The sequence below is a fragment of the Notolabrus celidotus genome, chromosome 7 (genome assembly GCF_009762535.1).
Source record: "Notolabrus celidotus isolate fNotCel1 chromosome 7, fNotCel1.pri, whole genome shotgun sequence".
NCBI classification, from domain to species: domain Eukaryota; kingdom Metazoa; phylum Chordata; class Actinopteri; order Labriformes; family Labridae; genus Notolabrus; species Notolabrus celidotus.
In genome coordinates this window covers 21,426,052-21,452,308 of record NC_048278.1, presented here as the reverse complement: position 1 = coordinate 21,452,308, position 26,257 = coordinate 21,426,052, and the positions used below count along the sequence as shown (strand labels likewise).

The window sequence follows — 26,257 nt, the reverse complement described above, 5'->3', positions numbered from 1 at the left end:
TCATTAATTTATATAAGCTTGCAATCAGTATAAATATACATTTACAGTCTCTTCTACATCTTACCTGTTGTTGCATCAGTTGTTTGTTGTAATGTTGTTTGAACAAGTCCTGCAAGGAAAAAAAAGTACATGTAAAGACAATCTCCAATCAACAAATCATACACATTCCAACAATGATTTTATCTTCCAGTAATTAAGTCATTTTTATATTTTGCAGATCTTGGGAGGGTTATTCATGCTTTTGTTTCATCATGTTTAGATTACTACAATTCTCTCTATACTTGCCTTAGCCAAAACACCATCAAATATCTCTAGCATGTCCAAAATGCAGCAGCAAGAATTTTAGTTGACACTAAAAGTAGAGATCATGTGACTCCTGTTTTACAACTGGCAACCTGTACATTTTAGAATGTATTTCAAAATCATTCTGATAGCTTTTAAGGCACAAAAGAATCAGGCTCAAGGCTATGTTGCTGGACTTTCTATGAGCTGCCTCACAGCTTAGGATCCTCTGCCTTAAGGCCCTTGTAGTTGTTACACAGTTCTGGCTGAGGACAAAATGCAACAGCCTGTCAGAGTAAATCAGGCTAACCCAACCAGTTTCATCATTTAAATCTGTTCAAAACCCACACTGTTATTACAGGCTTTTATGTAAATCATATCTACTTGTCCAGATATCTCAAATACCTGACATCTGTTTTTATTCCTGACATTGTTGTGCTGTTGTTTTATGGAAAGCACGAATAAAGCTATTATTGTAATAATTACCCGCAAAAATGAGAAGGAAAATGGGAGGTTCCATCCTTCCCATTCCTGTGTCCTGTGGGGGAAAAAAAAGTATGTCAGGATATCATTTACTAATTTAATCTTGAAGAAAAATGTTTACATCACTCTAATCACCTCTGTATTTATCCTAAAAAAATTTCAAAAGAGGTACCTTATAACAACTGCAGGTAAACCTTGTAAGTAATGTAGTTCCCTTGGGCAGCCCTTTGGCTAAGAAGGTGAAATGGGGGTCGTCATGAGACAAATTTGTTTGACTATTCATTCTGTGTGCACAATGAGCTACTTATTTATGCCGCACCTGCAGCATCCTCCTTTCTTGTGCACTTCTGGAGGTAGGCTTTTCTACTCTTGCTTTCTTTTATTTAGGTTCATAATGCCATTTTCGTGTGTGTGTGTGTGTGTGTGTGTGTGTGTGTGTGTGTGTGTGTGTGTGTGTGTGTGTGTGTGTGTGTGTGAGTTATTATCATACATAAGACAGTGAAATAGAGGAGAACTTTTTGCATTGGTCAAACTAAGGTTTAAGGGAGCTTAAATCTGATCTCACATGAGGCAATGCTTACACCCCAACACACCACATATCCAAGTTAAAATTTTAAGAAAACTGTTCCATTTCTAAAACATCATACACCACAATATCAGTAAAAATTCCGTTTTATACACAGCTGATGTAACATCTATCAGTGAAGCCTGAGTCAACATTGTCCTTGTGAAAATGTATCATGACTGTTAAAGTGAGAAAAGAGGGACATCTTTTAAGGAGAATACAAAGTTGTAAGAACATAGATAAGTGCAGAGATGAAAGAAGCAGAGAATTGACTGGAGAGAAAAAGGCTCAAATGGATTAGGCATGCAAGCAAAAACTTGAGTAAAACTTGACCAGAAACTGAACAAGAATTTCCCCTGCAATCCTGAAGGAATACGTAATATAAATAACAATATTTTTTTTGTCATACATAATGGTAAATTCATTCAACTGCTGGCAATACATATTTGGGATTGAAAGGGAATTTGTCCGAGGACAAGCCAAAGGAGGAAGGACAGTGTGCCTCGTGATGGATCGCACCTGCGCAACACATACACATATAGTAATGAATGAGCAATGTTAGTGTGTGTGAGAAGCCTCAAAACCCCTCCCTTTATGCTTACTCGCCACTATTGTAACTAGGGATTTACTATTTTTTAATAAAAAGAAAGGTCTGCAAGAGAAGGATCAGAGTTTAGGGAAGAGTGTAAACCCTTCTCTGCTCTCCTTGCAAGTTTCTTACATGCCAACTGATGTCTCTTGTGTGATTCTTTGTTGATAGATGTGTCTTTGAAGCTGACATATCTAACTTATCATTAATGAACAGCATGTAAGTAACGGTCAGCATCCTTTGAAGCAGCAGCAAAGAATATTACATTTTGAAATCCAGTGCAGCCCAGCACTACCACAAAGTACACTCAAAATGCTCCAATCAATTGGGGTTTACACAAAAACTGAATGCTTTGCATTTAACAGTTTTCTGATCTCTCGGTGTGATAATCCTCCCTGTGGAATGAATTATTCAATTTTTGCATCCCACAGAACATAATAGTTTTTGCTTGAATCTAATTCAGATTTTAAAAAGTTAACATGGAAAAAGTTAATGTTCAAAAGTAATGTCAGTTTAAATGGAATATTCTCATTGTCTTACCCCAACGATTCAAACTCCAACTCTGCAGCAACTTTAGTTGTTTATCAAAATGTGTTACGAATGCAGTTTTGCAAGCTAACAACACACAATCCCTGGACCTGGCCGTCTTCAGTTAAAATCTACAAATGAAAAGATTTCTGTGAGTTCGAGTCATTTTACTTATTCTGGGGGTAATATGTTGTCTGACTTGTTTTCCCTTATTAGCCTTTCTATAAGAGGTTAAATGCTGCAAATCCACATTCACTCCCTGAAGGCTAAATAGCTTGGTAAATAGAAATGGGAGGCCTAACTACTTCAAATGCTTAACTATTTGAGTTATTATGACACTGAGTTTCATAGTAATTACAAAAGAGCCATCATAAGTAGCTGCTTGCCTCAACACAAAGAAACTTCAACCATATTTTATTTGTTATAAAAAAATAAGAATAATTTGTATTTTTTCATTCATTACCTACAATGTGCAGTGCTAATACGTTGGTTATTAGTTGGACTAACACATTTTAATATAGCTAAATAATTACACCTTACACCTGTTAGTAGCTATACATTTCAAAGAAATATGTATATAAGTGTTATTGGGAAAACTGGACTGATTTGTTTCCAATGAGCATCAACAAGCTGAAAAACTGGGATTCTTAAATCTAAGGTAGAGCAACAAATTAATAATTATGCTATGCTGGAAAGGCTAGAATGTTGCAATGATTTGTGTTCACATTTAATCAGATAATAGTTCTTTCCTGCTTGATAGTATGTATCAATGGCCACCTGAAGGAAGCAGGGCAGAACAGGGATTAATTTACACAAGTCATGTGAAAAAATGGCACTTTAGATCCAGTCCACTGTTCAGTATACATTTTAACATTTGTTTCCTGCTAAGTGTTCCTTAAGACATACCATTTGTTCCAAGTAATATATTTTAAAAAACAGTGTACTTAACTTTTCAATAATCTCAATTACTCTATCAAATCTGATCTGCTAATCTTACATGTTTATGGCTTTTGTCGAATACTATTCGTCCTGATTTTATACCCTTGTGCCTGGATTAATTTAAAGCTTTCCCTATAGTGACAGGCTTATAACAGAGCATGTAGAACTTTGCTGACAGACTTCTGACAAACACCAAATACTTTTGCACTTAGTTTTTCATAGCCAGGCTTTGTAGTAAACTCATCAGGGTCCAAAAAATACCTCTGAGATCTGCTGGTTGAGCCTCCTAACTTTCCCTGAGTCCTGTATAAGACCATGAATGTGCTGTGTTTGAACGTATATTCTGGAATAGTCTGTAGTTAAGTGTTTGACCTGCCGAGACCTTTTATATTATTCAGTTGTGTGATAAAACAAGCCTTTAACTAGTTTTACTATACAGCTGTCTTGTACATACCTTTGTGCTGTGACACCTCAAATGTGTAGGAATGAGTAATACTAACTAAAGGAAAGCCAAGTGAGGGGAAAGACAAAGTATTTTTTCTCACAGGCATTTGAACAGAAACTTACCTTTGTTAACTAGTATAATTGATGCATAAGGCAAAACACAAAGAAAAAACTTTTTAGGTTTCATTTCAAAACATGAAAAGCTTACATTCTGACAAGGTGTGTTGCTGGATGTAAGCTACCGTGCCTTGTAAAAGTATTCACATCCCTTGAACTTTTCCACTTTTTTTAAGTTACAAGCACAAACTTAAATGTATTTTAATGGGATTGTATGTGATAGACCCAACACAAAGCAGCAGATAATTGTGAAGTGGAAGTAAAATGATACGTAGTGTTACAGACTTTTTACAAATAAAAAACTGAAAAGTGTGGTGTGCATATGTATTCAGCCCGCCTGAGGCAATACTTTCTTGAACCCACTTTTCGCTGCAGTTACAGCTGCAAGTCTTTTGGGGTTTGTCTCTCCCAGCTTTGCATATCTAGAGACTGCATTTGTTTGCCCACTCTTCTGAGCAAGACAGCTCCAGTTCAGTCCGATTGAATAGAGAACTGCAATTTTCAGGTCTTGCCACATATTCTCAATAGGATTCAGGTCTGGACTTTGACTGGACCATTCAAACACATGAATATGCTTTGATCTGAACCATTCCATTTCAGCTCTGGTTGTATGTTAAGGTTTGTTGTCCTGTTGGAAGGTGAACCTCCGCCCCAGTCTCAAGTCTTTTGCAGCCTCCTTTCTTCCAGGATGGCCCAGTATTTAGCTCCATTCATCTTCCCATCAACTCTGAGCAGCTTCCCTGTCCCTGCTGAAGAAAAGCTTCCCCACAGCATGATGCTGCCACCACCATGTTTCTCGGTGGAGATGGTGTGTTCAGGTTGACCTGCAGTGTTATGTTTCTGCCACACATAATGTTTGCATGTAGACCAAAATGTTCAGTTTTAGTCTCATCTGACCAGAGCACCTCCTTCCACATGTTTTCTGTGTCCCCTACATGGCTTGTAGCAAGCTTTAAATGGGACTTCTTATTGCTTTCTTTCAATAATGACACTTTCCATCATAGCCAGATTTGTGGAGTGCACAACTTATAGTTGTCCTGTAGACCGATTCTCCCACCTGAGCTTGGGATCTCTCCTCCAGAGTTACCGTTGGCCTCTTGGCTGCTTCTCTGATCAATGCTCTCCTTGCCCGTCCTGTCGGTTTAGGCGGACAGCTATGTCTTGGTAGGTCTGCAGTTGTGCCATACGCTTTCCATTTTCAGATTATGGATTGAAGAGTGCTTCGTGAGATATTCAAAGCTTGGACTATGTTTTTATAACCTAACCCTGCTTTAAACTTCTCCACAACTTTACCGCTGACCTGACCTGAACTTTACCGTTCCTTAGTCTCCTTGATGCTGTTTGTTCACTGATGTTCTCTAACAAACCTCTGAGGCCTCCACAGAACAGCTGTATTTATACTGAGTTTGAAGTACATACAGGTAGGTGGGTACACACATGTAGACTCTATTTACTAATAAGGTGAATTCTGAAGGCAGTTGGTTGCACTGGGTTTTATTTATGGGTATCAGAATAAATTGGGCTGAATACATGTGCACACCACACTTTTCAGTTTTTTATTTGTAAAAAAATCTTTAACACCATGTATCATTTACCTCCCACTTCACAATTCTGCCCTACTTTGTGTTGGTCTATCAAATAAAATCCCAATTAAATTAATTTAAGTTTGTGCTTGTAACGTGACAAAATGTGCAAAAGCTCAAGGAGTATGAATACTTTTGCAAGGCACTGTATGTTCTTCTAACTTTATTGAACTTTATCTACCAAGGTTTCTCTGGTTTAAAAATGTGTGTCTTTGAAAACAGCACTGATTTCATCTCAGCTGTAAATGATGAAAAAAAACAGAGAATCAAGATTTATCTGGTATCCGGTAAAAAGGACACAGCTCTAATGATGCATCACAGAATACGATAGAAATTTGTTAAACCTTGAATTAACTCAGAGATAAACTTAAGTGGGAAGAAAAATACAATGTTACAGTGTCTAAGTACAATTATTGGCATTTTGTGCTACTTGTGCAAAAAGCATGGGAAGACTTGAGACTTAATTTTTAAGTACAGTGGTACAATATCTGGAAGTTATAATCCTATAACTTGCACTTAAGTCTGACCTCAAAGCACTTCAATGATCAAATAACTAGAAAATACATGGAGGTCATATGTAAAATTGAAAAGGAAAATAAAAAGCAAAAAAACAAGACATGAACACTGAATGTGAATTACCAGCACACCGGGAACCTGGACACACAGGATTACTTTAGAGGTTTGCATTCGCACACGTTTAGTTTTTCATTAAATTTTTCTAACTTATGTTCAGGTCACATATAGAGAAGAAAAAGCATTGCTGGGAAATGACAGGGTGTCACCAAAAGTCAAACACTGATAAAAGATGAAATAGCAAGTGGCAGTAATGTCTTCTCCCCTAACAGGCATAACAAGAACTGACTAGGGTTATGCAATTGACACCTACGCAGACCTCAGTACAAAGACATGTAATACAACTAAGAGTTTATCATTAATCTAAGGCTCAGAGGCTGTAAAGTGACACAACACTGCTCTGAGTTAAAGCAAATTACATAATGGTAAGATCAGAATGAGTTTTATAATGCTGATGTTTAGTGGGTCAATTTATCATTAATCTTTTTAGTTTAATTGGTTCATATACAAACACTTAAATATCTATGTTAAGTTTAGTTGGGAAGACTGAGAATGAAATCAGTTTTGCAGGACATCTTTATTAAACAAAGTAATTAAAATGCAACCTCTAACTGGAGAGCATTTGGTAAAGTTAGGGAATATAAAAAGTTTATGAAGATATTGCAGTTCTCCCTGAGGAGCATGCATGACCGCCCAAAATTCAATCTGTTAACCCACTTTACCAACAGAAAGTGACCCTCACTGCTGTAAAAGTCTAAAAAAAATTTAACACCTTAACTGGCCTTGCAACAGGTACATGTTGCAAGGCCATACATCACTGCTATGGAGGCCTAACACCCTTCCAGGCCATTTTACTTCTTGAAGAGGCAGTGGTTAAGCAACAGCACTTACTGCAAAGCCAAATGAGGATTTTGTCAATTCAAGTAGAATAAGAAGACAAAGCTGTGCAGCATTCCACTGATTGTGACCCTTCTTAACTCCACCTGGTAGACATTTATGAGGGGCCGTCAGGGACATTATTCAGAATTGCTTCTCACAAACACATGTGAAATGTTCTTACATACATTACTGAAACACTCTCACATAAACAACTGAAAAAGTATTCACTCACACACACTACTGAAATGCTCTCACACATACAAGTGAAACGCTCTTACACACACTACTGAAACGCTCTCACACTTACAAACGAGTGAAATTCTCCTATATACACTACTGAAATGCTCTCACACACACTACTGAAATGCTCTCACACACACTACTGAAATGCTCTTATACACACTACTGAAATACTCTCATACAAACTACTGAAACGCTCTCACACACACTACTGAAATGCTCTCACACACACTACTGAAATACTCTCACACACACTACTGAAATGCTCTCACACATACTACTGAAACGCTCTCACACACACTACTGAAATGCTCTCACACATACTACTGAAACGCTCTCACACACACTACTGAAATGCTCTCACACATACTACTGAAACGCTCTCACACACACAACTGAAAAGCTCTCACACACACTACTGAAATGCTCTCACACATACTACTGAAACGCTCTCTCACACACTACTGAAACACTTTCACACACACTACTGAAATGCTCTCACACACACTACTGAAATGCTCTCACACACACTACTGAAATGCTCTCACACACACTACTGAAATGCTCTCACACACACTACTGAAATGCTCTCACACACACTACTGAAATGCTCTCACACACACTACTGAAATGCTCTCACACACACTACTAAAACACTTTCACACACACTACTGAAATGCTCTCATATGAACAACTGAAATGCTGTCGGAAAAGCAGTCTGGAAAACAGATGAGATCAGCTGGCAGCAGCAGGGGGCAGAGACAAAAAGCTGTGGTCAAGTCAGACAATTTCCAGCAGCCTTCAGTCTTCTTCTTCTTCGTGTTTTTGTTTAATTGTGGGTAGTTTAATGTGTAGTATCGCCACCAGCTATGTTGGAGTGTGGACCAGCCTTATAGGAAGTCACAGAAACATTCACATCCCATTAGAACTTATTCAGATTTATTAATATGTTCTCAGACTCATACATCAGTTTGTACACAGTCTCTCCACTTGATTAAATAATGACATCAAAGTGTTCCACATGTGATTTCTATTCGGGGTTACACGTCAGTGTGACATGAATTCTCATGTAAATCAGCATCTTATCAGTTTGCTGCTGTGTATAAATGAGCTGAGCAGACCTGTCCCTCTAAACCAAATCAATACATGATTAACAGTCAAACACAGAGGAAATAGGAGAAAGGCTATATTATATATATATTATATATATATATATATATATTATGGCAAGCCGTTCAGGAAATAATATATTGAATGAAAGTCTGAATATATTGAATGAAACTCGATATATATGGAATGAAGTCTGAATATATGGAATGAAACTCGATATATATGGAATGAAGTCTGAATATATTGAATGAAACTCGATATATATGGAATGAAACTCGATATATATGGAATGAAAGTCTGAATATATGGAATGAAACTTGATATATATGGAATGAAAGTCTGAATATATGGAATGAAACTTGATATATATGGAATGAAAGTCTGAATATATGGAATGAAACTTGATATATATGGAATGAAAGTCTGAATATATGGAATGAAACTTGATATATATGGAATGAAAGTCTGAATATATGGAATGAAACTTGATATATATGGAATGAAAGTCTGAATATATGGAATGAAACTTGATATATATGGAATGAAAGTCTGAATATATGGAATGAAACTTGATATATATGGAATGAAAGTCTGAATATATGGAATGAAACTTGATATATATGGAATGAAAGTCTGAATATATGGAATGAAACTTGATATATATGGAATGAAAGTCTGAATATATGGAATGAAACTTGATATATATGGAATGAAAGTCTGAATATATGGAATGAAACTCGATATATATGGAATGAAGTCTGAATATATTGAATGAAAGCTTAAATAAGTACTCTGAACACCACTTATAATCGTATTGTTTTATTGTCATCAAAGAGACTCATCTTTTATTAATGTCTCTCCGAAAATAACCTTTTGCACTTCTTTTTAGTGTTTCTGAGGGGACACATTTTCCTCTACCTCTGTAACCTGTGGTAATTTGGTCGTACTTTTTCATTACACTCACTCACTGTCAGATGATGCACACAGGTATGAGCTCCACCTGTTAACATTGAACAGGATGCTACATTATCACAAGTCATAACAAAAGTTAGCTAGCGAACTAGAGGACTGAACCACCTGAATAAAGAAGGGGCAATATCTCTAGCCTTTGTAGAAGTGTGTATAACCTGTGATGTTTAATATTTTCGTATTTTCACTTGTTTACTACCCTCCTAAATGCTTCTGCAGCCCACTGCTTCGTGTTCCTCTCGTCTCTCTGTGCAGACGGTCCGATCATCACTTTTGGATGAAACCAACTTAATAGAGAGGAGGGGTGGGTTCCTTTTTCCTATACGGATTGACTTAACAGCACATGCATTACCCAAGGGGTTGATAACCCCTTCATTAATTAAAATTGCAGTGAAAACATCTCGTGTCTCCCTCATGGTTGCATTACTAAAAGCTACGTCTAACCGGAAAACAAAATCACACCCCTATGATCACACCCCAGAAAGACAAGATGGCGCAGGCCATACATGACGTGATTTTTCATTCCATATATTCCGAGTTTCATTCCATATATATCGAGTTTCATTCCATATATATCAAGTTTCATTCAATATATTCAGACTTCATTCCATATATATCGAGTTTCATTCCATATATATCAAGTTTCATTCAATATATTCAGACTTCATTCCATATATATCGAGTTTCATTCAATATATTCAGACTTCATTCCATATATATCGAGTTTCATTCCATATATATCAAGTTTCATTCAATATATTCAGACTTCATTCCATATATATCGAGTTTCATTCAATATATTCAGACTTCATTCCATATATATCGAGTTTCATTCCATATATATCAAGTTTCATTCAATATATTCAGACTTCATTCCATATATATCGAGTTTCATTCAATATATTCAGACTTCATTCCATATATATCGAGTTTCATTCAATATATTCAGACTTCATTCCATATATATCAAGTTTCATTCAATATATTCAGACTTCATTCCATATATATCAAGTTTCATTCCATATATATCAAGTTTCATTCCATATATTCAGACTTCATTCCATATATATCAAGTTTCATTCCATATATATCAAGTTTCATTCCATATATTCAGACTTCATTCCATATATATCAAGTTTCATTCCATATATATCAAGTTTCATTCAATATATTCAGACTTCATTCCATATATATCGAGTTTCATTCCATATATATCAAGTTTCATTCAATATATTCCGACTTTCAATCCATATATTCAGACTTCATTCCATATATATTAATTTCCTGAACGACTTGCCATATATATATATATATATATATATATATATATATATATATATATATATTTTTTATTATAGAACACTTAACCATTTTTAAAAAAAATGGTAAACACAGGTTTACAAAGTGCAATCATGATTATTAAAACATTTGCTCAGCATTTGTTTTAAAATCTACTTGATTCAGCCACACAGTTAATTGGAGCAAGAAGCCAAAGTGGCGCCCCTACACACGTACAGTAACAATGACGTTGACGAACAACGAGTGTACAACACACTGTTGTGCTATAGCCTAAAGCTTTTGTTGTTGTTGTAATATCCCCATCTTCTTTCTAGCCTCCAGTTTCTCATGGCTTGTGGCAATAAGCTAGTGTCCCCTAAGCTACAGGGTGGTCAGGAGCTGAATGGGATGTTAATTCACAAGGTCTTTAAAACCAAAGCCCTGTATGTGAGACCATCAAGGACCCTTTTAGTACGTTTGCAATTTTGTTTGTTTTTTACCACTTATACAATTTTACTAAATATAATAATTCTTTTTAAAAGAAATATACATTTTTCTTTCTCTGTTTAAGATTGACTCCGAAGAAGAAAATGACTGTTCTCCCATTACTACCAAATCAACATTAAGCATGCGTGCAACCGAGGGCAGTGATGATGATTGTGTTGAAGTTGATGGTCCTCAGATTCACACAGATATGAGCAGTAATGGCACAACCAGGGCTGTAACCAGGTCTAGAGTAATGAGGAGTAATGAGTGTCCCAGTACTAGCAGTCATGATGGTGATGGCAAACCTGGCACTAGTACTGGTCAGGAAGACAGCTATGGCTGCAATCACACCATCAACAGTAGTGGTGATGATGGAGGCTGCCTTGCAAGAGGTGATGGGAACCCTGGCACCAGTGGTGATGATGGAGGCTGCCTCGCAAAAGGTGATGGGAACCTGGCACAACTGATCATGATGGTGACTACGCTTCATATTTGACACTTGTGGCTACTCTCCCGCCTGACTCTTCAGATGATGAGGAATTAAACCAAGCCATAATTGCCAGTATGGAGAGTCAGATGTGAGTAGCACACACATAGTATTTGAGCTTGACAGATCAGGATAACTCTCAAGAATTATGTGATCTCAAAATTGATATGAATCCTTTATCCCTTACATTATCACATCCACGTTTTGGATTAATGGTTGCTTACAACCAACAATTTCCAAAATAAAAGTTGTTGTAAATTATGTCACATCAATGTGTGTCTGATCATTCATTTTTGATTTTGTGTTTATAGCGCAGAAAAGGTCCCGGCCCAGGAGATACTGCTGGAACTGTCAAGCAAAATTAGCACAAAACAGCAGTGCAAATTTAATATAAATCGTTCTGCTGTCTGGGATGGAGCCATGTGGGGCTTCCGAAGGGTATCCTACGACCCCAACTTGATGATCTGTGTAAAATTCTCAGATGACATGGGGAGAAGTGAAGAAGGAGTTGATTTAGGAGGACCAAGAAGGGAATTCTTAAGGCTGCTGATGGAGACTATTGCCAGGTCACCCATGTTTGAGGGAAAAGAAAACAGCAAGAACTTGGCTCTTGACAGTACTGGTAATGCCAGGCTTTTCAGTAAAATTCATAATGTGTGCCATTTTAATTGATAGTGATTTTGACATGCAACTTGTGGCTTTTGAACTGATTTACAGTTTATTTGATTTTATACTGGAAATCCCATGGTTTCATGTAGTATCGTGTCCGAATATATTTCCTCAAATGGTGACGGGGGCCTTTACTTACCTCAACTGCAGAAGTTACCAGGCTTTTATAAAAGTGGGCTTATTTCAGAGGCAGATCTTTAAGCATAATTGGTCATAATTAAGTATGAAGCGTTGTTTTATCTGCTCCTGTTACGTTACTGCATTATGTGGTAAATTCAAACTCAGCACTTTCTGTATCTGTTTTCAATTAAAACCCGTCTACAGTTTCCTCCTATTGAAACCCCTTCTCTTAATACATCTTTATCGTGAAACATTTGCGGAATGTGGTGTGGAAACTTTGACTTGCAGCGTTCCCATATGGCCCTTGAAATTTGGCTACGGTCTATCTTGTGGCACATGTATGGTACTATACAATCCAGATTCGCTAAGAAATGCATCACAGTGACAGTCATTATTCACCCTGGACCTAGCAAAATTATATTGCTGAATTTATTAGATTAAGTATTGGAAATGTACATCACCTTGGCATGCATATTATATGGCAGCTCATGTCTCCACTCATGTTTCAGACCTAGTTTTTATTTGTTGTGTCAACCATGGCCCCGGTCATCCTTCGAGACCCTTTATTGACAGCCAGTTTTTGTTTGCCGAAATGTGGTATTGATCATGTATATTTCCTTTTATGCCATTGTTTTGCAGCTCTAAGAGAGGACTGGTACTACATTGCTGGCAAGCCATTGCAGTGAGCTTGGTACATGGCGGTCCCCACCAAACTTCCTCTCGCCAACAGTATTTTGTCTTCTGGTCAATGGTTCAGCCATCCCAAACTAGAAGACATAGCTGACACAGAACTCTTGGAAAAAGCAAAAAGGTCAGTTGATAGCTTTTAAATATTATACTGCATTATAATAAGTTACATTTAAAGGTTCTCTTGTTGTTTTCCATTTTGAAAAGGAGTATCAGCCCACTTTTTCCATATGTTGTAGTTTGAATGCCACCACTATTCAATGGACAAGTGTCGACGCAAAGCATTATTTTCATTGTTATTTATCACATTGTGCAATGTGTGGAAAAAAACCTGCACTGCCATTAACTGTTAGGGGACCTCTAGGCATTCTGTGGTATGCAGAACACTAGTGTCTGGGTTCTTACTGAATAAGTTAAAAGACTAATAAGAAACTTCACATAACAAGCCATCTTGCTGCTTCTTGTGATGCTAGGTATCTGAAGTACAACCCGTGAGGACCTTGAGAAGTCAAATGCACCTTTGCTTGACTACTTGGCCAATGCAGGATGCTGAGGCCTATGCGGTCAATAAGAGACATGGATCTACTGGTACAGGACATTGTCATGTTTCAGGTCATCCACAGGTTCAAGGCCATTTCAAAGGTATTCAGTGTTAGTTGTTATACAGTCAGATCAATCTCAAAAGGAGTAATAATTTAACCATTGACCAACAAGGTGTAAGACTAGATTCACAAAATCTGTTATGTTAGTATAAAACCACGGGACAATTTCACAGTGTACAAATTAATTATGGATTGTACTATTATTCCTTGTTGTTTGTACAGGTTCTGTGAAGGACTGAAAACTCTTGGGGTTCTGGACCAAATACGACGACATCCAGACAGCTTTCGACCCCTGTTCTGCTATGAGCCGAGCACACTGACTGCTGACCAGGTGGATGAATCTTTTCAGCAATTTGTCTCTCTCCAGAAGGGAGCAACAAGAGGAGCTGCTGATGAGATGGTTGTTACTTTCTGGAGGGACTATCTCCAAGATGCAGAAGGTAATTAATGGTTTAATGATCAATAAACTAATGCATCTATTTTTTTCGTATATTCTTTTTATTTTATTTTGCAAAACATTCCTGTACAACAAACATTACAGATTAAATGTATTCTCTTGGTAGTCGTAACATTATCACAAAGTAACCGGTGAATGTTGGAAGATGAAAGACCTGTTATAAATTCATTGCTATTAGAGGCATTCAGATTTTAGACGTTTTGATTTTGAGAAGTGAAATACACTTACTGAACAATTTAGTTCAGTATCAGCTGATGTTAATGCTTTAGAGATGATTCACATACACATTCATTGGCCCAACTACCACTGATAATATTTTTGTTTTACAGAAGAAGAAGGCCATCCAAACTAGAGAAGATATTGGCCTTCCACACTGGAGGCATCTGTGGTACCACCTATCGGCTTTTCCCCAACTCCTTCTGTCCAGTTCATTCACAAAGGAGATGATGGCTTCTCTACATCAATGTTCCCTCTTGCCAACACATGTGTTAACTGCATCAAGTTGCCACTACATGTGTCTTACCAACTGTTCAAGGAAAGTTTGACTTTGGCATTAGGAAACACATATGGGTTTGGCAGGGGCATGAACATGTCATGCTCTGAAAACTTGAGACTACCTCTGCCTGATTAGGTCTCTGTTTGTCTCTCTTGAACTGTATTTGAATGTTCGTTCCTTTGAACAAATGTTTATCATGTTCATTTATTTTTCATAAAATGTTTTACAATGTTTTAACCAAACTTTAATTCACATAATACACGCACAAGTGAAGAAAACATTTTAGCAAACCTTAACATAACTCTCATGTTTATTGAAGAAAGTGCAGAAGTGAAGAAAAAACATCTATTCCATGGTTCCCATCATTTCAAGTGGGTTCACTTGTTGAATATGTTCATTGTGGTCTCATTATGGTTACATCTATGTCTGGGATCACACAATTATTATTAGTTTGAAGTTCAGGTAATGGCCTTCTTCATCAATGCCATAGTAGTGTTGGCATCAAAAATGCTGTTTATAGCTGGAGGATTCCTGCATTATTAATTACACCTGAATGCCACAGCTGAAGAGGTGTCTGCCCCCCTTGTGTGGAGAGGCCATGGTTGTTCCATTGATTGATGATTCTGTTACTGCTCTATCAATCCTTGGTAAATAAACATAATGCAGACAAATAAATGTAGTTCATTCAATGAACCAGTACACCCTTTTCTTCCATGAAGTTAAATATGTTATAAAGTGTCTAGATACAACCTCTATTGAGTTCTGCCCATAGTCTCTCAATCCTTTGGTTGTGTACTGATACACTGTAATAACACGGTTCAATCCTCTTCTTTCCAACATAAAACGGCAACATTTTATATTTTCCATACCATGATCACAGCTGACCCTTAAGGGCAAGCCAAATTCCGTACTCCTCCGAGAAATAATGACAAGACAGTTGAGGCTCTGTTGTTGGACAAGCACCTAAGTATATAATAGTCCGGCTGAAGCATCCACACAGCCATGAAAGACCATACGCCACCTGACCAGCTTGTGGTTGCCATCAAAATGCCTGTTGGAAGAAAATATATACTTAAAGAAAAATAAATATATATATCTAATCTATATAGAGGCAATTCTGAATATGTCCCTGACGGCCCCTCATAGACATTCTCCATGCATGCATGAAAGCATGCAGGGAGAGCATGCACACACAGACAATCAGCTCTCTCTGACGTCCTTTTCCACAGCATGAATGTCAGCTCAAATACTTCGGCTACTTCATTAGCTGTTAAAGTTAACACTGGCACTAAGCCTCTCATTACTGTCTATTTACCTAAAGCAATTACAATTGACTACTGAAAATGACAAAACAAAATGTCTATTGACACAGTTACAGTTTCAGTCATAATAACATTTCAATATTTATGGTCACAGGTGTCAATACAAAAGTCATTAACACAAACATGTGAGTGGAAAAACAAGTTTATTTAGATATACATACTATTTCTTCAGTATGTCCATGAAAAAGCACAAAAAAAAACAAATTGTCAAATCTTACACACTAACAATACTACGTTTGGGTCATGTCTATAAAAAGTGTAATTTAAGTCAGGATGGCGTAGAAGAGGATTCTTAAGCTGATGATGAATTTCCTGAGCCTTCATACCAACTGCATAACAGTTAAGCTTGTTGTTTGCAGACAATGCAGATGGGAATCCTATGTGTGGCTGGTAATACACTCCTTAACGAGGAGGAAAGCCCCTGTGAGCCCTCCCCTACCTCTGAACCCTCCCCTGTCCCCGCGGAAATTTGGTCGGTTTCTTTCACGGCCTCTGTCGCCTCCTCTTCCTGCATTTGGCCCACCACGTCCCCCTCTTGGTGCGCCACCACCACGGTCTGACTTTAGCTTGGCGGGGGGAGACTTAGGCCGCAGTCTTTCTATTTCCTCAGTGCAGCAGACAGGTGGGAGCTAGGCAGCCAAAGTGAGAGGCATAGGCCTCTGGGTTAAAGTTACTGTTGGTTAAAGTTGGACCACTGTCAGCCAGCCTAGAACAAAATGTAAAGAAAATGTAAAGGCAAAGTGTGGGTGTTTGGAAAGAAGCATAGGTACAGATAGAGACTTGACACTAATGAGTTAAAAGCAAACATGTAAGTTGTAGTTTCCCCCTAATTATCTAAGCTGAACCCATCTCACCTGGTCTTATGGTTGAGTCTCGTCCGAACAGGTGCAGCCTCCTACGTCCCAAACAGAAATGCTCAATGATGTGAAAGATCTCTACTGGCTTCTCTACATTTCCCATCTCAGGCTCCTCAGTGATTATCAGGTCAATGTCTACATTGGCATGGATGAAGTCACCATCAGTACTCCTGCGCACTGTTCCTTTGATTCCCATTAGGCAGTGTTCCTAAAGAAGAATATTGAACTTGTTTAACTTTATATGTATCATGTGTCATCATTTGTTGTATTCTGTATCAGCATCAAAATTACACATTTTGAAAAACAAGCCTAAAACTTGTTAGATAAATATTAAATTCAACCTGAAATATACATATATTTGACAGTTTGGTTAGGCCTGTGTCTGTATACTATACCTTGGTCCTCTGAAATACTGCTTTCGGGTCCAGGGCCTTGGTCTTTCCTGGGTTGTTCTTGTTGGTTTTGATCCAGCAGATATCCTCACACCGCCTAAAGCCCCACTTCCTCAAACACTAAAATGGATGTTACAAGGTATTGTGATGGATTATGTACTGCATGGCTGGAACTTTTCTTAACTTTGAGCTGCCAATATGGACTGATGCATGCATAACAATATATGAGTACATGCATAGTGGGACAAGTTTGTGGCATCATATGGCAATCATAGATAATGCAAATGAACCAAGAAATCTTTCGTATTTTAATCTCTTCAAGGAAGCATGAAATACTACTTTCTCAAGAAAAATCTCCTTTCTTTCTTTCAATGTTAAAAATAAAGTATTCCACTACTGATATAAATAGCACAAGAGCAGTAATACATTTTCTTACATTTTGTCAACTCAAAGCTTTTTGAGAAAAGCCCAGAGAATAATGACTTTTATTATTCTATTAGACCAAGATTCTTCTAAAAAACCTTTTTAATTTCTTCATAAAATATAAAAAGCTTTAATGAAAAATACTTTTTGAGTAATAGCTTAACAAATTCTTGTCCTCGTGACTAGATATGACAAAACACATGGGACACCTTGTCCCCATTCTTATCATGGATCATTAAGTGGTTAAAAAAAACATGCAGTAAAAACAAACCAGTTCTGGCAAAGGGCACAATAAAATCTATTCTCAGAGAGCAGTGACTCATTTGTAAATATGTTGAAATGCTCAGCATTTCAACATAATGACAAGCTCAAAAGAGGCATGCGTCATGGCAACAGTAAATACCCAGCTTGCAAAGATAATAATACTATTTTAACAGCTTGCTGAACATGAAGCATGGTGTCTGCAGGGGGATTTTAGGCTTTGTCTAGCCAGGTATGAACAGACATCAAAATAATTCAAAGCTATTGTTCAAGCATTGTACAAACAGTTGCCTAACTCAGTTGTCAGTTGCACAGTGCATTGACAAGTTCCCAATGTCCTAAATAAGCAGTGTTGTTTTTCAAACTTCAAAAATAAAATTCAGGACATAGCAGGTAACTACTTAAGTCATGAGACAATTGTAGTACAAATATTAAACAGTTTCCTGCAGTTTGACGATTGCTTTTGACTGGATGAGGGATTAAGTTACCATTCTGCCCAAGTCCAGGCCTTCACCGGAGCCACACCACAGAAAGACGAAGGAGCGTAAAGCTGAAATCTCCTCTATTTCCAGTTTCATGATCTGTAACAGAAGGAAAAAAGACATCAGAGAATGTAAAAAGGAAGTAATGTAAATACAATATTTAAAAGATCCATGCCGAGTGAAAAACTTCACTTAAATCCCTTAAATGCTTCCTTCCTAGACAAAGTCCCTGGACTGTCCTGAAATAAAACTTCATATCTGTGGAGTCATTCCGATTCTTTATTTCTCTATACTGCAAAAGGGTAACCACACAACTTCCTATTGCACTCTTAGAATCAGCAAACACCTGTATGTTGCAGAAGAGGTTCTGCAGTAACAGATAGATTGTGAGACGATCATATAATGAAGCATCACCATTTCTAGTTAGCTAAAGAAAAAGAAATACACTCAAAAAGTTAAGTGGAACAAATGACATTAGCACTACCACAAGAAGTCATGACATGGGGACAGAGTGAGTCAAATTGAAGGAGAAATCAAATTAGAGAGCTTCATTACTTTATATCAAAACAATTATATTTGGCCCAAGATGATGATATAGTGCCATATCGTCATTTTGTCCCCCCCTACTTCCAATGACAAAACGTGTTATGGGCACTTAGGTGTGTAACTGTTGTTTACAAATAAATAAATGTATGTATGTGCATGTAGAGGCCTCATTACAATGAAGTAAACAATCCTTACACCGCTGTTTGCATATTGATACCAGTGCCAGACTAAAACCAATTATATATCAGGATAAAACAGAGACAATTTGCACCGAGAAACGCAAAAGGAAATAATCAGCTATATGCATACTTACTGCTAAATGAGTAGAACCAATCAAATATGAGTACTAACATCATCCCAGGTCCAGAAACGTTCAGTGTGGCTGATGCCTGATTCTCTGTAGTATTCCTCTAAGGGAGGCTCAAGCAGAATGACATCAAACTTGCATTTCAAATCCCGCAGGTCAAAATGCTCTGGATCAGCCTGAAGGTACCTAAACATACAGGAACAAACATGAAAGAAAGCAAACTCTTTCCAAAACAGTAAAAAAGATTAAAATTAAAATAGCTAATATTTTATTGATCCAAGTCATTTCCCCTGAGTAAAGCTCCACTGGCAGTCAGACAGTCACATAATCCTTTAACATACATGGGAGGGGTGTTTGTGGTGGAGATAAGTTCATCCTTCAGTCTGATCAGCTCTCGAAGTTTGGGGTATTCTTCAAATCTGTCAGCCAAGCCTGAACCATAGCAGATTAAAGTTACACTGGCATCTACATGTATGTAAAGTAACACACCCAAAAAGCAAATACTCACCAACATCTCTGATGAAGTTTTGAGGCCTGTGCCCTGTGTCCACAAAGTGCTGACAGTAGTCATTGTGAGGGTTCAAACTCTGGGTACCCTAAGGATGAAAAATATATTAAAAAAGAAACATCTCACATTAACAAAGGGAGTCCCTCTGCAGGTATATCGAGAACACTACCCTGGCTCTCTAGGGCTTGTTTTAATATCATAATCTCATTGGCCAAAGTTTGCTTTCCCTCTGCTGAAATAATGCACTACATATGCTCTCTACATCAACAGAAACTGAGCATTTAATGTTAAATCTGTGTCATCATGTGCCTAAAAGGCAAGGATTTCAAATTAGCTACGGTAAGAACTCGAAATACACCTCAGATTAACTTTAATTAGATGTAACAATGCCTTTAAGTGTTGTCACTGTCAAATAAAATTCATGCATGAATAGTTAAGACTTAATGAAATTATTAATTATTCTCTCTGGCTTCTGCTTATTATAAAACTGGTTCTATCTCATATTTTTTACCGGTTGTGATGCCAAAACAAATGGAAGTACAGCCAAGAGAAACACATGAACTTGTTACTAACATGCCATAACTTTTCTCAAGCTTGGATAAAAGGACACCTGCAGACAAAACTGGTCCATCCAGCTTCTGATCAGGAATGTAAAATTAGACTTTATTGACTTATTTCAGTGAGCTGTGGCGGAGATAATACATAGTTGTTGATTACTTTAAGCACGTCTGCACAAAGCAAAGTATTTCTTTGCCACAAATACATTCACTGTCAGCTTCATTCAAGTCATGGGAAATTAAGTTAGTTACTGTTAATTCATGAAATGTGTCCTTCTAAGTAGTTGATGCAGTTCAAACTGTTACATGAGATTTGCACGCTATTTTAGCCCTTTTTAAAATGCACTCTATTCAATACATTCTATTTCATACTCTATTTTAGGTTGTATGTTCATTTTTGGTGTTTGTCTTTCTATCAAGATTCTTGCACCATTTTTGAAGTTACATTTAAGGCTTTTTGAGACATTTTAAAGACCCCCAACAAATACAATTTAAGACACAGAAAACATCAAAAAAACTCTGAAGTGTTCGGCATCAAAAATACACTGCAGCAGGGCTAAGCCATATTGCTCTATGTGTTCCAATTGTAAGAGCACAACAAACTTTCAGTTAATGTTAGGCCCATTGATGGACAGAAGGAGCATGACGCTGAGATTCAGCTCATATGTACCTTACTGGGCATTTGAAATAAACGTGGAAACGATTCACGTAAGTAATCCACACCAATTGAAGGTTGATAATAATAATAATAATAATAATAAAGCTAGAGAACATTTTCTTAAGCCAAGTTACGGATCATCACAATGTTTTGAGTCGCTTTACTCAGAGACATATGTTTTAAAGAAGCCTGGTTACTGTATCAATGACTGGAGGTCGTCACAACTGTTCTGTCATATTAAATAAAGAAAGCACCAACTAAGTGTAGTATTCAAAAATGCTTATTTGAACTCTAATATTAGAGTAATATGAATAAGAATAACTAATAAATGTTATTTTCTTTTTACAAATAAAATACAGAATAAAAAAAACAAAAAGAAGATTTTGCTAAAAGTCATATTAAAATAAAATGCTGAATTCTAGAAACAAATAAATAAAAGGTGTAGGCTACCCTTCTTTTGTGTAACATTTCACAACAAATATTGTAATGAGCAATCACAACCATATGAATAATGAAACAGTTTTAAAGGAACTATTTTATACCACTCTCTCTTTATCCTTGTTGAGTGTCAAAATCCATTTCAGCATTATTTTCAATCAAAGCTTAAATTGCATCCTTCCCAAGAATCCAAGAAACTACACAGGAACACTGTTACCACATTGTTGTAACAGGATCTCTGCTGGATTGGCCACATTGGGCTTTCAGTTTGTTTATTTTCTGTGTCTCAGTTAGGTTTGAATGCTGCAAACATTAATATGCTTTGCCTGTAGCGATGTTTGATATGGCCACTTTTAATAAACCCTACAATATTGGAACATACGAAGCAAAGGTTAGTGTAGTGTAGGTCAGTCTGTCTGTATTATTCTCATACCCTGTCCAGTCGAAGCTTTGATTGGCTGAGTAGCATCACTAGGGATGAAGCAAAGGTTAGTGTAGTGTAGGTCAGTCTGTCTGTATTATTCTCATACCCTGTCCAGTCGAAGCTTTGATTGGCTGAGTAGCATCACTAGGGATGATTTACAACAAAGGCATTGTTCCTTGGTTGCTAAACTCACTACTGCAAAGGCAAAAAAGCTGTGCTGGTTAGGAGACCCAGACCTTTAATGTCTGGTCCAGGTCTTAACAAGACAGAGTCTGGGGTCTAGGTTGTGGTTCACAAATTAGTAAAAAAAACAATATACATTCATATTACTTAAACTACTCCTCCTCTGTTCTGGAATGCCTCGCCACAGCTGGACATATTTCTCTTAAGAGTATGATCTTAAGATTGAATACCTAAAGTAAATTTACTATAAATTTAAGACAATATATTGTCTTCACTTCTCTGATTTCAGATTAAGACATTTTAAGACTTTTTAAAGGAGTCACAAGAACACTGTCTGTACTTCTATTTTGGAACATCGTCAGAGGGAGCCTGAGGATGAAGGAGTTCATTGTGATGAGCACTTCACTGTTTTCCAGTATGTGACAGTAAAAGAAACATAACCTGAAACTCAGCTCTGTAGCTTGTGTAAGGGACAGCAAAAACAAGTTACAAAACCATGATAAAATACTTAGCTTTGAAGCTGTCTGTTTACTAAATCACAAAGTCTGCACTCAATAAGAAAACTCTCAATTGTTAAGGATTTAAAGTATGATCAGTGGGTAAAGGTTGAACTCATCACTCCAGTTTGTTCCTGTTCCAAAAATAATTTGAATGTACTAAGTTATCAGACAGTGAAATCAGACGCCTGACATACCTCCAAATATCAAGCTTTTCTTCCTCCTACTAGCCCACGAATTCTACTTGTATGTACCGATATATGAGATTGCTATGGTCATGAAAACCAACTACCTATGCAACACTTAAGATTTTATCTTAAAGGTTATGATGTTTTGAATGCCATGCAGCAACTTTATACATTCAGGAAGTCAGTTTATTTATCCCAGTGAAGCGATCAACACTGCTAATTTCCGGTCTCATTAAGAAAGATGTGAAAAACAAAACACTCCTTAATAGGCTAGAGGATCATAATTAGAGTGACAATAAGATATGAATTATGTGACATTATCTGTGTGTATGAAAGAAAGAGAAGCCAAGAGTTCCAACCTTGAGGAAAGTACTCGAGTCCTTGTACACCTCCTCATATGGGTTGCTTTCATCGGGCTGCTGCACCTCTACCACATCCTAACAAGCAAACAAGAAGAAACCAAATTAGATTAAAACTTTTATAGACTGTAAGATGTGTGGCTGGCACATTAATACAACTGAAAATAATTTGGTTGTACAGCAATTTATCAACAAGTGAAAAACAATCATGATAGATGTGACCATACCATGAAATGACTGAACAGAACAGATGGGCAGGTAATGGAGATCAACAGATAAAGCATATTAAGGAGGCTTACAGGGAGATACTGGAAACATTTCAGACATAACATGCAAATAAGTTCAAGTCAAACATTCAAAGATAAACTTAAACAACCATCATGACTCAACGGAAACTTTTTGAAGAATTCTGGGTGGCGTCCACATTAAAGACCTGCAGCTACAACCCTAACAAAGCCAAACATAGCATAGCAACACACGAACATGCAGAGAGGACACAACCTGAACGCTCCCATGGATTGGTCTGATGATCTTTCAAAATAACAAAGAGCTGACTAATAGCCTGAGACCCTCAGGCAGTGTCTCTTGTAACTGTTTCACAGGCTGAAGTAAAAGACCAGGGGAGACCACACCTTCTGTTTCCAGTGCCATGAGACTTCAGTACAACCAGCATTAAGATGACTGAGTCCGAGTCCCTTCCCGCCATGCATACAAACTTGACAGTCATATCGATTTTTTAAGATTTCTTTTGGTTTTGTTCTACATTCTTGTCTCCATGTCATGGTATAAACACATACATGTTTTTGTTTGTATTCTAATGTGTTTAGAACACTATAGATTCAAAAGCTCACCTTTTGTTCTTCCACATCTTCCTCTGTGTCCCTCTTTTTCTGTCTGTGACTTCCTTTTGGAAGGTGCTGCTGCACTATCAAATGAAGCCCTGCAAAACACACATTCATGAACCACTCCCTGGTTTCCCATCTCATCAAAGCAGAAAATCAATCAATCATTTAACAGTTATAGTTGAGAGACACAACTGGCAAGCAATATGCACAAATGTTGAGATTAAAACAAAGATTGTTAAAAGAGGAAAAGGCGTAGAGCTGCTGATTGTAGAAAGTAATGTATTTTACTTTTTGTGATGCAACACATGATCTGAAATTCAGATGTGGCATCTCAAGCTTTTCTGTGTTCTTGTTGCTGATTATCCACATTTAATGTTTACAGAGCGCCACTCACTCCTTCTGTGTTATGACCAACATGTTTTACTATGGTTTGGGAGGGATGAGATACATTACCTGCATGTTTCTCTTGTCTCCTCGATCTCTCTGAGTTCATCTTTACTGTTTAGTACTGCGCCGATGCTGTCTGCACTTTCAGCTCCCAACTGATGTAAGAAAAGCAATGAGGCATGATTCACAAATGTGGGTTATTGTTAGGTCAGTGTTTGTAGTAATAATGTGTTTTTACTTATTCCCCACTCAGTGCATGTTAGAGTTCACATGGTTTGGTTTAAACTTCACTTGTGCGTAATTCCTACTCACATGTTGCACATTCTGATTTGATGGAGCTACCCATTCACAACACACTACACTCACCATATATACATATTAGATACAAAAATATTAGATACAGAAAATATTAGATACAACTATCTATCTATCTATCTATCTATCTATCTATCTATCTATCTATCTATCTATCTATCTATCTATCTGCCTGTCTGTCTGTCTGTCTGTCTGTCTATCTATCTATCTATCTATGTAGCTACCTAGCAAGCTCAGCATGTTTTTGTTCATTTGTGATGTGTCTGTGCCAGTGCTAGCCTTATTATTTGTTCAGCTGTGTTCATAGTATCGTTGTTTTAGAGGAAAAAACATGTCTGGATTGTTCATTCAGTTGTAAATGCATTTCACACATCCACATTATGTTACTGCATAGATAACCTGAGTTTGGGGAGTGTTAGCTTCTTGCTAACAACAACAACAACAACAACAACAACAGGGTCTCGCTTTCAACTTGCTGTTGAGCTAAAGCTGCCGCCTGAGTTTTTTGCCTCTCGCGGATCTCTTGCAGTCGGGCTGTTCATTTCCTTCCTCTTTAGTGTGTTCTTTTTAACTATTACATACGACCATAAATGTAATGATTTGGGACTGATGATATAAACACGATTAGCAAGCAGCTATAATGGTAATTGAAAGTCAAGCAACGCGTAATCGGCGCTAAAATTCCCGAGAGGTGCGCTCGTTTTGTTTACCGGGGACACATCAGTGACAGTGATGTAGTTTGGCGCAGATTCAAGACAAAAAAAAAACACCTTGGATGAATGCCTTCTAAACCTTTTGCATTTACCGAACTATTTATTTAATCTTTCAGGTTTTTGTAGCATGGTGGGGGGCACATAAAGGGGTAAGCATTTTATAAAGTTGCGACTTCCGAGTTCCGGCATACGCTTTAGTAGACTTTGAACCAACACTTTTGTGAATGAAAGGACGCCGTTTGATGACGACATCAATATGGGAGGTCCGTGTTCATCCAATCAGAGAATACCAACCACTGAGACACATGAGGCGCTGCGAAGTCCTCCTCCCTACGCCTCCTCTCTCTATTGTTTACTGTCTATGCTCTCTCTCTCTCTCTCTCTCTCTCTCTCTCTCTCTCTCTCTCTCTCTCTCTCTCTCTCTCTCTCTCTCTCTCTAAAATTATAATAACAATAATAATAGCAATGACAAGGGTAAAATAGAATAGAATAGAATAAAATAGAATAAAATAAAATAGAATAGAATAGAATAGAATAGAATAGAATAAAATAAAATAAAATAAAATAAATAAAATAAAGTAAAAATGAAATAAAATATGGCAACTATTACAGATATATACACACTATGTACACTTCTATCTGATAAATAGATAAGATAAGTTATTGCACGGTAAAAAAATTGCACCAGGTTATTTATCATTCATAAATATTCTGCATCATTCCATTACTTCATGACGTCCTTCATGATTTGGTTCCCAAAGAAATATTTGCCTACATTAATAAAGGCTTAGCAACGCATTATAGATTAATACCTAAACTATAGGTCACGTGAGTTCATGTGTTAACAGTCATGACGACAATAAGAATAACTTTTAAAACCGTATATAATAGAATCAATAGCACAATCATTCATGCAATTTGGACATATCGTTGCAATAAAAACCTGTATCCTACATACAAAATAACTATATGCTATAAGTAATTTTTTTTTTTTATCACACCACTGTTTGTA

The 26,257-nt window shown here is 37.1% G+C and overlaps 2 protein-coding genes across 2 annotated transcripts; one reads left to right on the top strand and one right to left on the bottom strand.

Annotated features, from left to right (window-relative positions):
• Positions 1-10,741: 10,741 nt before the first annotated feature.
• Positions 10,742-13,958, top strand: LOC117816172. The gene is made up of 6 exons (XM_034688337.1): positions 10,742-11,050; positions 11,151-11,508; positions 11,595-11,643; positions 11,864-12,174; positions 12,981-13,152; positions 13,853-13,958. The coding sequence occupies exons 1-5, from the start codon at positions 10,928-10,930 to the stop codon at positions 13,025-13,027; spliced, it is 888 nt and encodes a 295-aa protein (XP_034544228.1). The 5' UTR covers positions 10,742-10,927; the 3' UTR covers positions 13,028-13,152; positions 13,853-13,958.
• A 2,073-nt stretch (positions 13,959-16,031) lies between these two features.
• On the bottom strand, positions 16,032-24,384 carry mettl14 (methyltransferase like 14; the record flags this gene model as incomplete). The annotated part of the gene is given in 14 exon segments (XM_034687319.1): positions 16,032-16,342; positions 16,345-16,520; positions 16,522-16,600; positions 16,603-16,611; positions 16,760-16,970; positions 17,158-17,274; positions 18,327-18,419; positions 19,218-19,359; positions 19,515-19,605; positions 19,682-19,769; positions 22,986-23,063; positions 23,837-23,866; positions 23,868-23,925; positions 24,284-24,384. Coding segments are annotated over 14 exon segments (1,308 nt in total), but the record flags the coding sequence as incomplete, so codon positions are not given.
• Between the last annotated feature and the right edge of the window lie 1,873 nt (positions 24,385-26,257).

Bases quoted from the DNA above. Each gene is read 5' to 3' on its own strand.
- LOC117816172 (XM_034688337.1), top strand. From the start codon at position 10,928: ATGGCTTGTGGCAATAAGCTAGTGTCCCCTAAGCTACAGGGTGGTCAG. The intron at 11,051-11,150 runs GTACGTTTGCAA...TCTCTGTTTAAG, and splicing joins GACCATCAAGGACCCTTTTA to ATTGACTCCGAAGAAGAAAA. The intron at 12,175-12,980 runs GTAATGCCAGGC...ATTGTTTTGCAG, and splicing joins CTTGGCTCTTGACAGTACTG to CTCTAAGAGAGGACTGGTAC.